This window comes from Herpailurus yagouaroundi, unplaced genomic scaffold, assembly GCF_014898765.1.
Source record: "Herpailurus yagouaroundi ecotype Mexico unplaced genomic scaffold, PumYag 141, whole genome shotgun sequence".
Classification (NCBI taxonomy): domain Eukaryota; kingdom Metazoa; phylum Chordata; class Mammalia; order Carnivora; family Felidae; genus Herpailurus; species Herpailurus yagouaroundi.
In genome coordinates this window covers 51,308,612-51,325,302 of record NW_024412396.1, presented here as the reverse complement: position 1 = coordinate 51,325,302, position 16,691 = coordinate 51,308,612, and the positions used below count along the sequence as shown (strand labels likewise).

The following is a 16,691-nucleotide window of genomic DNA, read 5'->3' as shown; positions in this document are numbered from 1 at the left end:
TTTCTCCCTGGCCGGCCCGCCGGGCCCGCGCGGCCCGTCATGCTCTGCGCCACTAGCCGCCTCTTAGCGGCCCGGACGGCGACCGCACTCCCTGCCCAGCCCAGAGGCCGGGGCCCCGGGGCCCGCTGCCGGCGCAGGGAACTACATTTCCCAGGGCACCCCGAGCTGGACCTGAATGACTTCTTGACCGGGCGGCTCGCAAGACCGAGCGTGCCGGTGGGCCGGAGGGCGATCCTGAGGAGGGGCAGGATGCCACCAGCGGTGGGCGGAGGCCCGGCCCGGCCCGAGCTGCGTCCCCGGCGGGGCCGTTGTGGGCCCCAGACTGCTAGGGTTGTGGGCCCGGACGAGACCGCCAAGCCTGCAGCGCGGAGCCGCAAACGGCCTGGTTGGGGCTCGCGGCACTTCGAGGCAGCTGGCCGGTGGGCCCTGCTGGCCCTGGTCACGCTGCTGTCCTTCGCCACCCGTTTCCACGGTCTGGACGAGCCGCCGCACGTCTGGTGAGTGACAGGAGGGACTCGGCGGGTCCCATGGCAACCGGGTGGGAGGGATGCGCCCTCTGATTGGCCCGGGGGCACGAAGGGGCGGGAATCACAGGAGGAGGGGCGGGGCTGCGCTGGAGTGGGAAACAGGTTTCTGGAGGTTGCTTTTGGCCAGGCTCAGTCTCTGTGAGAGGAGTCTTTTTTTTTTGCTCTGGCAGTGGGATTTGCTTTGGCAGTGGATTCCTTAAGATCCGATAAAGCGGTATTTCAGATTGTGGCTTTTAAAGGTGCTTTGAACTTTCAAGGAGGATTGGAAATTCTTAGTATAGAATTCCCTAGGGGCGCCTGGGTGGCGCAGTCGGTTAAGCGTCCGACTTCAGCCAGGTCACGATCTCGCGGTCCGTGAGTTCGAGCCCCGCGTCGGGCTCTGGGCTGATGGCTCAGAGCCTGGAGCCTGTTTCCGATTCTGTGTCTCCCTCTCTCTCTGCCCCTCGCCCGTTCATGCTCTGTCTCTCTCTGTCCCAAAAATAAATAAACGTTGAAAAAAAAAAAAAAAAAAGCCCTAAAGCCTGAGTTCCTAATCTGCAGGATTTCCAGGCATCATGGGAGGCAAAACTCATCCTGGGGAGAGGGGACGACAATTTGTGTGTCCAGGGATGATGACAGGGGTCTCAGGAAGCAGGTCTGGGGCCCTTTTGTGAGGAGAGACTTGTGTTCTTAAAGGCTTTATTTTGTAGGACTCAGATTTCATGAGATAAGTTTAAAAAGTCTCCAACTAGAAGGAGAAAAGGTTTTATACAATCTGAAAATGGTTAATTTATTAGTGAACAAGCGATACCATGTTTTGTCAGTATCCCTGACAAGAAAGTTAGTGTAGGGAATGTTAGAAATGGAACTCTTTGACCAAAAAGCCAGCTATAACCTATCTGGGCTATCCTACTGGGAGGTGAATAAATTAGCCCATTATTGTTTCATGAGTGTTGGCAGAAGACACAAGACTCCTGGGTCAGAGATAAAGGACTTACTCATGGGGCAGGAAGTAGGATGAACATCAGCATATTGGCTTAAGTTTGAATCTCCCACTCCCTCCCCCCTGCTGATCTGGAGTTGTTAGGGGAAAGAAGGACAAATCATGCTCAGGAATAGTCCAGGAAGAATCTAAAATGTTCAAAATGTAGGTTTATATAACTCTCCACCTCTTTTATCCTGATCATTACCCAGTTGTTGGCCAAGAGGAGATGAGCCCTTTCTGATGATGACTGCATTAGGTGACCAAACTGCTTAACTAAGGTGTGTCAGGAAGAGGTGAGGGAAGCAGAGTTAGAAATCTTTTTGTGCTTGACAATACCAAATGCCTGTGGAGGGTAGGGAGTATGGAATGTCATCAAGTACCTTGACTATTGGCTCATTATAATGTGAATAATAATAAGGGAAAATAAGGGAAAATAATAAGGGGAAAAAAAGTGCACTATTGTCAGACTGTTGATGGTTTGGAATGACATTGTTTAGTTTCAAGGACCCCAATGACATATGTGGAGTCAGATAATTAGACTGGAACAGCATCATCAACACTGTAACCTGAAAAAGTGTCCATAACAGTAAGGCACCAGTGATAGCCCGGAGAGGGGAACAAAGTCCTAAAACAGTTAGTTTCCTTGGAGTGGGCAGAGTCAATGCCCAGTGCGATGTGGCCTCCTTTATTGCAAGACAAACTGGTCAGCTTTTGGCTGGAGTCACAAGTCACCACAACGCAGTGATGGCTTCTGCTTCAGAAACATATAGTCCTTTACTTTGTGCCCAGTCCATGATGATAGATGTGTTTCCATGCCTGGGGCATTCATGAATCCAGGTGGCAATGGCAGGAGTCTATTTGGTACAAGCTTGATCTGCAGCTTGATTTCAGTCAGTCTTATCAGAATACTGGTCCTTACTGTGGGCATCTGTGTGAGTGATCCAGATTGTCCCATTGACAGGAAGCCATGACATTTTCCCCCACAGTTCTTGGCTCTGAAGAGGAATGTTTGAAATTTCTCAGTATATAGTCTTCTAGGTGGCACACAGAAGCTAGGTTAGTGGTAAAAGCCCAAGAGCCAATAAAAGTATAACTTGTCTGTTCTCAAAACTATTGTGTAAGGCAAGAGCAATGACTTTCAATTCAGCCAATTGTGCCCATCAACCATTATTACAGCTGGCCTTCCAGAGTTGTCACTGAGACCGGATGATTGTTGCTGCCCAGTGGACGCTATCAATGAACCAGGCCTTGAGAGGAACCTCTGTGAATCAAGACTCCACTGAGCCAGTGGTTTTGCTTCAGGTGGCGGAGTGGAAGATAGTTTCTCCAAAGTGGGAGCTCCTACCTCTTCTTATAAAAAATCAAGATGCCCCTAGGGCCAGGCCAGCTATATCACTTCCTTTGACCAGCAAGCCTATTGAGCCCTTCCCTTGTAGCCTTCGATTCTAAGTTGACTCACCCCAAGGTGGCAATATCAAGCCAAAGAGTCCTAAGGCCTTCATGGGTCGGGCACTCAGTTTTAATAAAGGCTTAGTGGGTTGATAGCTGTCCCTTTTATTTTTATTTATTTATTTTTTTAAAATTTTTTTTTTCAACGTTTATTTATTTTTGGGACAGAGAGAGACAAAGCATGAACGGGCGAGGGGCAGAGAGAGAGGGAGACACAGAATCGGAAACAGGCTCCAGGCTCTGAGCCATCAGCCCAGAGCCCGACACGGGGCTCGAACTCATGGACCACGAGATCGTGACCTGGCTGAAGTCGGACGCTTAACCGACTGCGCCACCCAGGCGCCCCGATAGCTGTCCCTTTTAAATAGTATGTGCTTGGTACCTGTGTCCAGCAGATGGCGCTGTTATCCTGGAGAATGGCCTCTCCTGGCTCTAGCTGCCCTATGTCTTTATGGCTGTGATTTCACTTTCCCTTCTTGGGATTTATATTATTTCTTCTGGACCACCCAGGATAGGATAGGATCACCACTCAACATACAGCAGTCCCGGAATGGGATAATCCCCTTTGACACTTATAGGATCAATGCCAGTGTACATCCCACTGTGGGAACCACAATAGTAATATAGGGGCCTTACCCACAGCTCATTTTACCTTTCCTTCCCCACTGGGAGCTTGGCTCAGACCCTGTCAGTTGAATTTGGGTGCTTTTTCCCCCTTGAACTTATAAATCTAATAGGCCTGCATCAGTAATTATAGTGACAGCCATCCAAAGATTATGCCATTCCCCAGTGGAGACTGTGGAGTGCTGGATGCAGGGGGTAGGATACATGTGTATGGCCTTCAGTCCCCTTTAGGGAGAGGGAGACCTTGGTTTTTAATTATTTTATTTTATTTTATTTTATTTTATTTTATTTTATTTTATTTTATTTTATTTTTTTAACACAGCTGAGATTGTGGTAGAAGAGGAGGGATCATGGGACACAGGGAGAGAGTGGTTCTGAGCCACTAAGCAAGGCACATTTACTTTTGAGCACACAGCTCACCCAAGGAGTTTTCAATGTGTTCATTTTGCCCCAATTTTCTATATTGAATAGCAAGATCTCCTTACTGCTGGCACCACTTATGAAAGCTTTGGAGACTCCTTGATTCAGCAGCCATATGCATATTGCCTTTTAGCTGCGCCTGCTAGGCTTGCTGCCCCATTGTCATGATTATATCTCTTTCTTATTTTGCCAGAAGAGTGAGCAGTAACCAAGGCAGCTTTCAAACTGTTTCTTTCTCCATTCAGCCTCATTAATAGGTAAGATGGTGGGAGACTCTTGCTACCTTCCTTGCCCACCACTTGGATAAGGGCATTTATTTACCAGATTCCATTCCCAGCTTATGGGGCCCTTGTCCTTTCTGTTACGGAAAGGTATGTCTTGGCATCTTATGCTTGTGACCACAGTCAGGGTCTAGGATTTTATTTTACCCAACTTACAAACTAGTAAGTTAGCCTGTCATTATTTTATGGATGCTGGCAGAAGACGAAGTACTGGGTTAGAGACAAAAGACTTTATTTTTCATGGCACAGCAAGCAGGATGAGAGCATCAGCAGGTGGGCATGTGTTCCTCTTGCTCCCCAATTCCCATGTGATGCCATGGGTCTGAATGAATGCCTGCACGTGCAGTGGGTTGCCTCACAGCTGAGGGATACTGAGCTTGGGGAATCCACTGTTTTATAACAAGCAGTAAACAAGAGTGCCCTCTGTCCCGGAGGAAGATGCTAACTCTTCTCTCAAGGTTGCCTTTCTGCAAACATATCCTGAGAAAAAGCAGCCAGGACCTTGCATTCTTGGCATACCCAGCAAGGTCTGTAGGAGCAAGAGAGAGTCAGGGAGGATCGTCTCTCCCAACACAAACACACAATAAAAGCCAAGAAGAGATGTGAATGTTACTACTAGTTTTACTTGGGAAATTTTTGAAGTAAAAATCTCATACCCCTTTGTCAATATGTTTCCAAACAGACCTCAACACTAACCAGAGGTGTTGGGGCAGTTTAAATAGTGCCCAGTTGGGACAGTTTATAAATGTATGGGATTTTATAGTCTACAGAGTTCTTTCACATGTTTTCTAAATTGAGTCCTAATACTTCCCTGTGAAGGGCACATAGCAGATATTATTGTCTTCATTGTGTAGATGAGAACAGAGATCCAGAGAGGGTGGGTGATTTTGCCAGGTTGCACTGTTGATAAGTGGTGGAACTGGGACTGATTTCTCTTCTTTCTGCAAATCCATTTTGTCACACTGCTCAGAAGTTACTTCTCTCTTTGACATCTCCATGCCACTGTTCTTACTTCGTGTCAAGCAGAGCATTAAGCAAACAGATGCAGAAATAGATTTACTCTTCTGCCTTACTATTGGACCCACTGAGTTAAAGAATGAAAAAAGAGCCCTACACTTTGGGGAAAAGCATGTTTTGCCCCTTACGTTGTAGGTTGGTAATAACTGCTTATGGAAGCTGATCTGGGGATGGCTAGTCCCTAGAAAGCAACCATTCTTCTGAGCTGCAGGGAGGAACTGACAGAAATAGCCAGGCTGTACCGGATTAACTGGGCTGCTTCCGTAAAGTCTTTATGCAGGATGTGAAAAGGTCATATAGAAGAACAAGATCTCTGCATTGTGTTTAAAAGCTAACATATTAGAATCACTTATTTACTTGCTTAATAATTTGTGCAACGAGGATAGCTTCTAGGTAGGCTCTTAACTCAATTTTTATATACTGATTAGTTCATTATAATAAGCTCAGTGAGTTCATGGTCAGCAGGTTAAGTACCAGAGGGTTAACGAGTGAAATTAGACTCCTGTGACAACCAGTTTGTAGTCTCTTACTGTTCAATAGCCCCACGGTGTAGTTTGTAATAGCAATAGTAATCTGCTTTCTAGTAGCAAAGTAGTCTCGGAGTCAGAAGGTAACAGACTTGAGAGAAAACCCTTACCTCAAGCCTTTTTATTTTATAGGAAAACTCTGTTCTATTAAAATGAATAGAAGTTGGGGAGCCTGGGTGGCTCAGTCGGTTGAACGTCCCACTTCGGCTCAGGTCATGATCTCTCAGTTTGTGAGTTCAAGCCCCTCATTGGGCTCTGTGCTAACAAACAGCTCAGAGCCTGGAGCCTGCTTTGGATTCTGTGTCTCCCTCTCTCTCTCTCCCCCTCCCCTGCTCATGCTCTGTCTCTCAAAAATAAATAAATGTTAAAAAAATAAAATAAAATAAATAAAATGAATAGAAGCTCAAGCTACAGAATAAGTATAGATTTCACTTAAATTTTTAACTGGTTGGTAAATATTTGCTAACCTGTCTCATCTATCTCAATAAAGGTTAATTATCAGTGTGATGTCTTCCTCCAATTACTTGTGTCAAAAAAAATTTTTTTAAGTAAGCTCTACCCCCAACACGGGGCTCAAACTCACGACCCCAAGATCAAGAGTTGCATACTCTACCAACTGAGCCAGCTACATGTCCCAACGTGTCAAAAAATTTTTAATCCATATTTTCTCATTAACTGATTAAAACTTACAGCCTTTGGTTTTAACTGTAATTTAACAATGTTGTATTATGGCTATTTGGATTGTATGATAATTTAAAAATTCTCATTTCTCTATTTTTCCTTTAGTTGGGATGAGACTCACTTTGGAAAAATGGGAAGTTATTATATCAACCGTACCTTTTTCTTTGATGTACACCCACCTCTGGGGAAGGTAAGCAGTGTGATGACTGACAGCTCTCTTCAAATGGTTGGAGCAGAGTCTCAATCTTGTATTTAATTCTTGGGTTTGTGGAAAGAAATCCCTGACATTCCAGTCCAGCTGCTTACATGGTAAATCTTTGGTGTTTTTAGGAGTCCTCTGGGCTCAGAAATGGGGAGGCAGTCCATCAACCAATGGATGGATATTTAAAAAATATGGTACAGCTAGCTATACAATGGAATATTATTCATCCATGAAAAGGAATGAAGTATTGATACATGCTGCAACATAGATGAGTCTTGTAAACATTATGCCAAGTGAAAGATGTCAGACCCAAAAGGCCACATAGTATGATTCCATTTATATGAAATGTCCAGAATAGGCCAATCCACAGAAACAGAAACCAGATTAGTAGTTGCCAGGGTCTGGTGGGGAAGGACTGGGGGGTGACTGCAAATGGGTATGGGATTTCTTTTGGGGTGATGAAATGTTCTGGAATTAGGTAGAGGTGATGGTTACACAACCTTGTGAGTATGCTGAAAACCACTGAATTGTACACTTGAAAATGGTGAATCTTATGGTATATGGATTTTATCTCAATTCCAAAAACTAAAAGAAATGAAGAGAAGGAACATATTGCATAAAGCAGAGATTGCTTAGGGCAGCTGACCGTCCACAAGGGAGCACAACACCTTTCTCCCTCCCCACTCCCAGCATGCACATTCTTTGACCTATACCTCTCACATGTTTTACAATTAGAAATCCCACAATCCGAATTCATTTTAGTCTTTTAAAAACAACCACCTCTGAGAAAGCTAATGGATCAGCCTTTTCTTCCTAAATAAAGGCTGAGATCATTAGCACCAAGGGGACAGGAACTCGTCTGTTAGGAAGTTGGGGAGTCATCTTGGAGCATGGAGTACTTGGGGATGAAGGCATGGGTGAGGAGAGACAGGGGTGGTAGGCTGTGATAGGCAGGCTTAGGGGCGCAAGAGCACTGGGTAGGGGCCAGGGAGGGTTGGAGGGGGTGGTGGGATGGTGGCTTATTTCAAAATTAGCTCTGAGCCCACAGGGCACCTGGGTGGCTCGTCAGTTAAGCATCTGACTTCGACTCAGGTCATGATCTCATGGTTCGTGAATTTGAGCCCCACGCTGGGCTCTGTGCTGACAGCTCAGAGCCTGGAGCCTGCTTTGGGTTCTGTGTCTCCCTCTCTCTCTGCCTCTCCCCTGCTTATGTTCTGTCTCTCTCTGAAAAATAAATATTAAATAAAAATTCAAAATTAGCTCTGAGCCCAGAGCCAGAGTGGAAAATATGCCTTGGGGCACCTGGGTGGCTCAGTTGATTAAGTGTCCAACTTCGGCTCAGGTCATAATCTCGTGGTCTGTGGGTTCCAGCCCCGCATCAGGCTCTGTGCTGACAACCCAGAGCCTGGAACCTGCTTTGGATTCTTCTCTCCCTGTCTCTTTGTCCCACCCCCCCTATTTGCACTCTCTCTTTCTCTCAAAAATAAATAAACATTCAAAAAAGTTTTAAAAAAGAAAATATTATGCCTCTTTCTGTCTCCTTTTAAAGATAACAGCAATAAAAATCAGAGCAATTGAAAACTTAGTCTGTTTTAGTTATTTTCCATACATTATCTTATGTCATCCTCAGAATAAGCTATGAAGTAGATACCATTGTATCTCCATTTTGCCAGTGGGGAAACTGGGGCACAGGGAGGAAAAGAAGTTTGCCATAGGGAGGAAAGCTCCTAAGTGGCAGAGTCAAGGTTTAGGCTGGCTTAGCGTCTACTCTCAACTCTTCTACCACACTGCCTCATGAAACTTGCCTTGCCCTAGTACTCGGATGACATCTGTTACTACCATACAATTAAGCAGTGGAATGTGTTGAATGTTTGCACTGGGCTAGCAGTGGAGGAGATTTTTCCTAGGAGAGCCAGCACAATTTTCCAGCTGGGGACTGCCTGTGTGTTTTTGGAGTCCCCCAGTGCTAAGCACAGTGAAGCATGTGGAATATTGGTTGATTTGTTTTTTTTTTTTTTTTTTTAATTTTTTTTTCAATGTTTATTTATTTTTGGGACAGAGAGAGACAGAGCATGAACGGGGGAGGGGCAGAGAGAGAGGGAGACACAGAATCGGAAACAGGCTCCAGGCTCCGAGCCACCAGCCCAGAGCCCGACGCGGGGCTCGAACTCACGGACCGCGAGATCGTGACCTGGCTGAAGTCGGACGCTTAACCGACTGCGCCACCCAGGCGCCCTGGTTGATTTGTTTTTACTTAAGCCCTCGTTGCTTCACATCCCTGTGTGAAGGGAGAAATGTAAGGCTTCTTTCTAAACCACCCCTGCCCCACCGATTTATCTCCTGATGGTCCTGTGCTCTGCCTGGTTGAAAGAGAGTGATGAACACAGCAGCTCTCATAGGTTCTAAGGCCAAACCAAAGACTCAGAAAGCCCCTTGAAGTTGCAAATGGGAAGTTTTCTCCTACAGTACTGAGGCTGATACCTGCTACTCCACACTGGCCCCCAGCCCTGGGTTAAAGAAAAATGCCTGCATGTAGTGAAAAATTTGATCTGCACAGAAGAAAGTAAAAGGTCACAAGCTACCTTTCCCCATATTTCTATTAGTTTCTTAAATGTTTTCTTAGAAATTCTTTATACAAATGTGTGTATATTTATACATATACATGAACAATTGACATGTATAAATCAGACCAGACTAAAATTGTTCAGCAACTTATATTTTAAACATGATAGATCTTAACTTCTTTCCATGTTAGTACATAAAAATGTACTCCATTTTTTATTTTTATTTTTTTATTTATTTTAAAAAAAAAAAAATTTTTTTTTTCAACTTTTATTTATTTTTGGGACAGAGAGAGACAGAGCATGAACGGGGGAGGGGCAGAGAGAGAGGGAGACACAGAATCGGAAACAGGCTCCAGGCTCTGAGCCATCAGCCCAGAGCCTGACGCGGGGCTCGAACCCACGGACCGCGAGATCGTGACCTGGCTGAAGCCGGACGCTTAACCGACTGCGCCACCCAGGCGCCCTGTACTCCATTTTTTAAAAATTTATTTAATTTATTTTTAATTTGATTATAGTTGACACACAATGTTACATTAGTTTCAGGTATACAACTTAGTGATTTGACAAGTTTATACATCATGCTGTGTTCACAAGTGTAGCTGTGGTGTTACACTGCTATTACAATATCATTGACTGTAGTCCTTATGCTGTGTTTTTTATTCCCATGACTTACTCATTCCATAGATGGAAGCCTGTATCTCCTTCTCCCCTTCACTCATTTTGCCCATCCGTCACCCCGTTCCCTCTAGCAACCGCCAGTTTGTTCTCTGTATTTATAGGTCTGATTCTGGTTTTGTTTGTTCATTTTTTTTAGATTCCATTTATGAGTGGAATCATATGGTGTTTGTCTTCCTTAGTCTGATTTATTTCACTTAGCATAATACTTCCTGGGTGCATCCATGTTGTCTCAAATGGCATGATCTCATCCTTCTTATGGCTGTTGCAGTCCGTTCTTTTTAATGTTGTATATTATTCTATTATACAGATGTGCCGTGAATTATTTTACCTGTCTTCAATTGGTGGGCATTTATGTTACTTCCAGTTTTCAGACGTTACAAAAGATTTTGCAATGAACATCCTTGTACATTTATCTTTTCATAATTATTTATGTAGGTGTATCTAAAAGTTTCTTAGGAGCCAAACTAAAGAGTCAAAGGATATGCACACTTAAATTTGTGTTACATATTGCTAAGTTTTTCTGCAAAAATATTATAGTGATATATACTCCTACCAACAGTGTCTGAGCGTTGTTTTCCCCGCACCATTGCCAGCACTGGTATGATCATACTTTCAAAACATTGCCAATTTGAGAATGAAAAATTGTGTGTCACTGTTTTCATTTGCATGTCTTTATGAGTTGAGTTGAACATTCTTTGTTAATTAGCCGTTATTATTTGTTTTCTATGAATTTTCCCATTATTCTAGTAGGGTTTTTATTATTTTTTTTATTATTATTATTGATTTGAACGAGTTAGTTAGAAAATTAGCTCAGGGCTACTTTTAACCTTAAGGGCTACCCTTTTAACTGTGAGGGAACTGGTGTTTGGCACAGTGCCAGCGTTTGACTTATTGCACTGTCTCTAATCCTCCCAACCCCCTGCAAGGAAGGTTTTATTACTTGTAGCTCAGAGATATTAAGTGTTGTCTGCAATCAGAGAGCTGAGATGCAAACCATCTGTGCATTTCTTCACTCTAGCAGACCAGCCAAGCAGTCTGGGAATTCATACCAGTTCCAGGCAAATTTGTCTTCTGAGATCCCAGGTGGGAAGGGACATCCATTTAATTGTCACCTGTTGGTTTTTGTCCATCTAGGTATTTGGATAGTTCCGTCTTTTCAATTCCTTCTCTTATTTTATATTAAATTAGTTATGTTAACTTCTGAGCCCTAGGATTCCTTTTTCTTTTCTTTCTTTCTTTTTGCTTTTTTTTTTTTTTTTTTAACAAGGCTTTATAATCATTTATAAGCATTTTGGCTTCTGTTCCTTGCCATGGAATTATAGAGAGTGGAACTGGTTAGAACTAAAGTAAAACAGGAGCTGGTTAGTGATCTAGACCCAGTGGTCCAGACCCACGAGCAGTGTCTCAGGGAGGGACTTTCTCAATACAGCCAACGTCCTCTATCCTTCCACGCAGCCTAAGTGGGGCATAGGGGCCCAGCTAGGGCATTCTGGGGCTGTTAAAAATGCTTGGTATTTGCTGACACTTTTTATGTCTTAGCAGCTTCTGATTGCTTGTGTGGAAACTAGACTTTTACACTGTTGATAGCCATGGAAAGATAGACATGAAGGAGCTGATCTTCTTGAACGTTTTGAAGGACTCACAAATCTCAGTATAATAGTTGATTTGTTCTGGTTTGGAACATGCCAAGTTTGCCCTCCTTTGAAATATTAGAAATAAGAGAAACTGGTCTCTGGCCTTTTTGTATTTTTTCCACTGGGACTTTTCTCCTCTGGGAAAGTCTGTCTGTCTTAGCATTCTTTTTTCCCTTCTGCCCATTCCTAGTATGTAACTCCTTGGCCACTTTTCTCCGTCCTCATTCTGACTTGGAATCTCATTTCCCTTTCAGTGGATCAGTCTTTCAGGAATCAGCCCCTGCCCGTGGCTTCCCCCATGAGCTGTCACGTTTTATTTCATAGCAAATGAAAGAAGGCTGAACGAGAGAGCCCCTCACTGGCCTTGCCAGTGGGATTTTTCTTTGTGGGATTTTTCTTCCTAAATGTTCAATCTGCCCTATTCCCAAGAACTTGGCCTCAACACAAGAGAGGATTTGTTTCAAGCAAAGAGCTCTGTGGACAAACGATTCTTTGCTCTGCAACAGCTGCAGGAGAAAATGTCACATTGGCAACTCCTGTGGACAGTTGTCAAGAGAAACCAAGTCTGGGTGCAGCTGGAGGGAAATTCAGGGGACAGAGGAATCCTAAAAGTCTCTCATCATCTTTTTGTTTGTTCTCCTTCTCTCCTCAGATGCTGATAGGTCTTGCTGGCTACCTGAGTGGGTATGATGGTACTTTTTTGTTCCAGAAGCCCGGGGATAAATATGAGCATCACAACTACATGGGAATGAGAGGAGTAAGGCTTCCTGACTTGCTCTAGACTGAACCCCGGGGCCACACTCAGAACATAATAATTGGAAGCCCTGGAGGGTAGCAAGTGTAGACAGAGGGACTTTATGTGGCAGTGGAAGGGAGGATGATTGGACCCACATCCTGTAGTAGATATTCAGGCATAGAGATTCAGAACTGGGTGAGTAAGAAGGGAAGGGAGGCCACAGATAATACCGAGATTGCATAGGTAGGAGCGAGCACACAGTGTCACCTATTGCCCAGCCCATGTGAGGCTTCAGATGTTGAGTTAGAGAGTAACCTAGGACCCAGGCAGCCAGGAGTCTCCTGCAGCCCTGACATTGGCCTCAGCACATTGACAGGCTACACATCATCCCTCTCCATGGCCACAACTGCTAGAGCACTGCCTACCTCTGAGGCCCTTCTTAAGATTTTAGCATCTTTACACCCCTGCCATCAGGCCCCTGCTTCTTTCCCTGTGAAGGGTTCAGGCACCCAAAAGGGGTTTTCCAGTCTTTTAGGGGAGGCTATATGTTTGTCCCCAGTCCCAGCACCAGCCTTGATGAAGCATGGCCAGGCCTAAATACCCAACTCTGTGGGGACCCTTATCTGTAGCTAAATGAAACCTGCAAAATCTGACCTCTGACATGGAGCTCTCAAAGCAGGTTGTGTTTATTTACAAGCTCCTTAAGGAGCTCAAAACGCTTTGGATAAAGGCTATATGCTTATTTGGGCTAACCATTGGATGATTTGCATGGTCATACCATATTAAACAAAGTTTTCCCCTACCCTCAAGCTCACATTCTTAAGTGATTCTGTGTCTTCCTAGTGACTTTTGAACATCACATAGTGTACGTGATTGGATATAGGTCTGACTCACTATGGACTTACTGTGGAAATTGAGAAGGCCAAATATAACAGCCTTGTATTCTTTCACACTAGGATACATTGCTTTCTATTGATAAAAAGTGGCAACCAAGATGTGAGAGTTTCCATTCCCCCAGCTTGTCTATTTACCTTTGATGGACAGGGTAGGGAGGTGGAGAGAAGGCTGGTGGTTCCAAACAAAACAAAACAAAACACAGCTCTCCAGATACTTAAGTGTCAGGTGATCTTTTTTCCAGAATCAAAATGCAACCTGTAGATTAAAGAGTGATTTCTGGTGTGATCGAAGAAGAGAGCCAAGGGAGAAATAACAAAAATAACATTAGAGTTCTTTAGAATATGAAAACACCTTAGAGAAGTCTTTCTCAACTTGCACCCACAGTTTTGTAATAGAAGCGGATGTTTATTGAGTACCTTGTGTGTGCTAATAAAACTAGCTCATTTAATCTCCAGAGAAAACCTTGTGAGGTAGGAACCCTTATTTTTCACATTACATAGATAGGGAGGCTGAGATACACTAGTTCAAGGTCACAGCTGGCAGTTGATGGGGCAGTCCAACTTCGGAGTTCCCTACTTGAAACCACTGTGCCATCCTGCCCACATCTACTTGGCTGAACTTTGCTGATTGCATATCAATGTTCAAGTTGGTGCTCAGTAGGCACGTGAATGTTGCTTGATATGACGATTCACTGTCACACCAGCCCTTTCTTATTTATAGATATTCCAGGTGATTTCAGGTCACCAAGTCACGCCTGCATCAAAGTCCTCCATTTTAAGTTTTTTTAAATGTTTATTTATTTTTTGAGACAGAGAGAGACAGAGCATGAATAGGGGAGGGTCAGAGAGAGGGAGACACAGAATCTGAAGCAGGCTCCAGGCTCCGAGCTGTCAGCACAGAGCCTGACACAGGGCTCGAACTCACGGACTGTGAGATCATGACCTGAGCCAAAGTCAGATGCTTAACCGACTGAGCCACCCAGGCGCCCCAAAGTCCTCCATTTTAAACATTAGCTTGTACCAAGTCAAGTAGGTCTCTGATACTTAGCTTAGTTGGCTGTTTGACTGCTTCTGTTTTCCTTCCATAGTTCTGTGCTTTCCTTGGTTCCTTGCTGGTCCCCTTTGCCTACCTCATTGTATTGGAGCTGTCCAACTCCCTCCCAGCAGCACTGCTCACTGCTGCCCTTCTCACCTTTGGTAAGTTGTCTTATACCATATTTCTTAGGAAATTGACTGCCACAGTATGAATATAGTTAGAAATCAATATATTTAAGGATCCTATCCATGGGCCCAGTAACTTTAGGATTGGGTGAAGTATTACAAATCTTATTTTCTTCACCAGTAATATTTACATATATGAATAGTTGTATGTAGCAAGCCTTTATATTATTAGAGGAGAGAGCTCACATACATAATCCCAAGGAATAGATTACCTCCAAGTTATCCACATTTGACTTTGGTGTAGATAAGAAGATAAATTTGTGTGTGTGCGTGTGTGCATTTATGTATTTGAAGGAGGCTTATGATTCTAATTCTGCTTCTCTCAGGTTACTATAAGTTCGCATTCGGTAACTGATTTCAACTGAATGCAAGTACAGATGTCTCAGAAGTAGCTGGGTGGCAGGAGATAGCAAAATGAGAACTTAAATATTTTCTGTGGCTATTTCTCACATGGATAAATGAGAGCTGATCCATAGAAGTTGATCCTCTGCTGTTCTTGTTTTTGTGAAAGTGAGTTCATGACTTCATAGAACTTACATTTAAAGAAGTCCAGGCCAAGTTAGGTGGGTGTTTCATGGGTGAATCTGGCTTTGTTCTGACAGATATGTTGCAAGATTATAGGGCCTTTCTATAGAGGATTGTGTCTTTGATTTCCTTTTTCAGTTATTCACCCATTCAGCATTTATTCTTTTTTCATTCCGTAACTATTTTTCAAACATCTCCTCTGTGCCATGCCACTTTTTTTGGCCTCAGAGGGTATGCTGATGAGACACTTTGCTGTCATGAAGCTAACCTTCAAGTGGGGCAGATGATAAATAAGCAAGTAAATTAGTAAGTCTGAAATGTAACAACTTCAACAATAGTGCGATGTAGAAAATAGAGTGGTATAAGGGAGAGAGTAATGGGGAGGGATTCTATTATAGGTAGGGTGGCCAGTGAGCAGCTCCCTGAGGAGGTGACTCCTTGAGCAGAGACCTGAGTGAAGCAGAAGATTAACCCATGGAGAGATCTGAGGGAAAAGTGTTCAGGCAGAGGGAACGGCATGTTCAGTACAAGGCAGCACTTAGTGGTTTCAGGAAACAGTAAGGAGGCCAGTGTGGCCATAGTGGAGTCTGTGAGGCAGAGAGTGCTGGGAGAGGAGGTTGCACAGGGCGGGAGGCCGTGCCGGCTTTGGCAGCTATCATGAGGGGTTGCTTAGTCTGAGTGAGATGGCAAGACTTTGAAGGCTTTAAGCAGGGGCTTGATGTAATGAAATTTTGTTTTAAAAACGATACTTTGGTGCCTGTGTGGAGGATCAGCTCCCAACAGAGACTTCATGTAAATCCTAAGACTCTACCCTAGGTATAGGTAGTTTGTGGTTACATAAGCAGGGCGGCAGAATTCCCCGTTTGCTGGTGGAAATGAGGAAGAGCCCTCGTCTCAGGACTGCTCCATCTGATTGAAAGACATGGTCCTTTCTTGGGTCATGGGCCTGAAAGCAGTGTGAGATACAGTTTCCTACTCCTGGGCTTCGGTGTACCCCAAAGCTGTGGCCTTCCACCTCCCTGGTGACTCAGTGGCTTATCTGGTCTTGACTGCATAAATGCTTAGATGCAATTAAGTGTAAGGGGCACTATTTCTTATTGTTGGGGCGTTTGGTTCTCAGAGGGGCCCATCTCTGATTTCTACATTTTTGACCACTGAGCTCATGTTTTTCAGACACAGGATGCCTCACTCTGTCCCAGTACATCCTCCTTGACCCCATCTTGATGTTCTTCATCATGGCTGCTATGCTGAGCATGGTCAAGTACAACTCCTGTGCCAACAGGTCAGAAACACCATCTTTTCAGGGGTTGGCATGGGGGTGGGGTCAGAAGCTGTGGAAGCTCCAAAATTTCTATAATGGCCAGAGACAGGGTAGATGCCTTCAGGACTTGTCTTAAAGCTGAACTTAAGGCAAGCATACTTTTTTTTTTTTTTTAGAACTTAGATTGCCCATTTTAGATCATAAAAATATATTTTAAAATGTTTTCTATGTATTTTTGCCTTACATGAGATTAAGAAAATGTCAGTTGTCTTTTAAGAGTATTATTATTATTTTTACAATGGGGTGGATTTGGGTAGGGGTTTGTGGATATCATGGAGGAGTCCTAATGCCTTCCCCCACCCCACCATTTTCTTTTCTTTTCTTTTCTTTTCTTTTCTTTTCTTTTCTTTTCTTTTCTTTTCTTTTCTTCTCCCTTCCTTCCTTCCTTCCTTCCTTCCTTCCTTCCTTCCTTCCTTCCTTCCTT

The 16,691-nt window shown here is 44.0% G+C and overlaps 1 protein-coding gene across 4 annotated transcripts in view; it reads left to right on the top strand.

Annotated features, from left to right (window-relative positions):
• Positions 1-20: 20 nt before the first annotated feature.
• The window catches only part of POMT2 (protein O-mannosyltransferase 2), a 45,293-nt gene continuing 28,622 nt past the window's right edge, over positions 21-16,691 (top strand). Inside the window, exons 1-5 of one of the 4 annotated variants that reach the window (XM_040477834.1) lie at positions 21-497; positions 6,596-6,680; positions 12,221-12,325; positions 14,289-14,397; positions 16,120-16,228. In XM_040477834.1, coding sequence (XP_040333768.1) covers positions 40-497; positions 6,596-6,680; positions 12,221-12,325; positions 14,289-14,397; positions 16,120-16,228 — 866 coding nt within the window. In that variant the 5' untranslated portion in view covers positions 21-39. Of the gene's footprint in view, positions 498-3,958; positions 4,242-6,595; positions 6,681-12,220; positions 12,326-14,288; positions 14,398-16,119; positions 16,229-16,691 lie in introns of those variants that run through there. The other 3 variants (XM_040477836.1, XM_040477835.1, XM_040477837.1) reach the window with 3 other exon arrangements.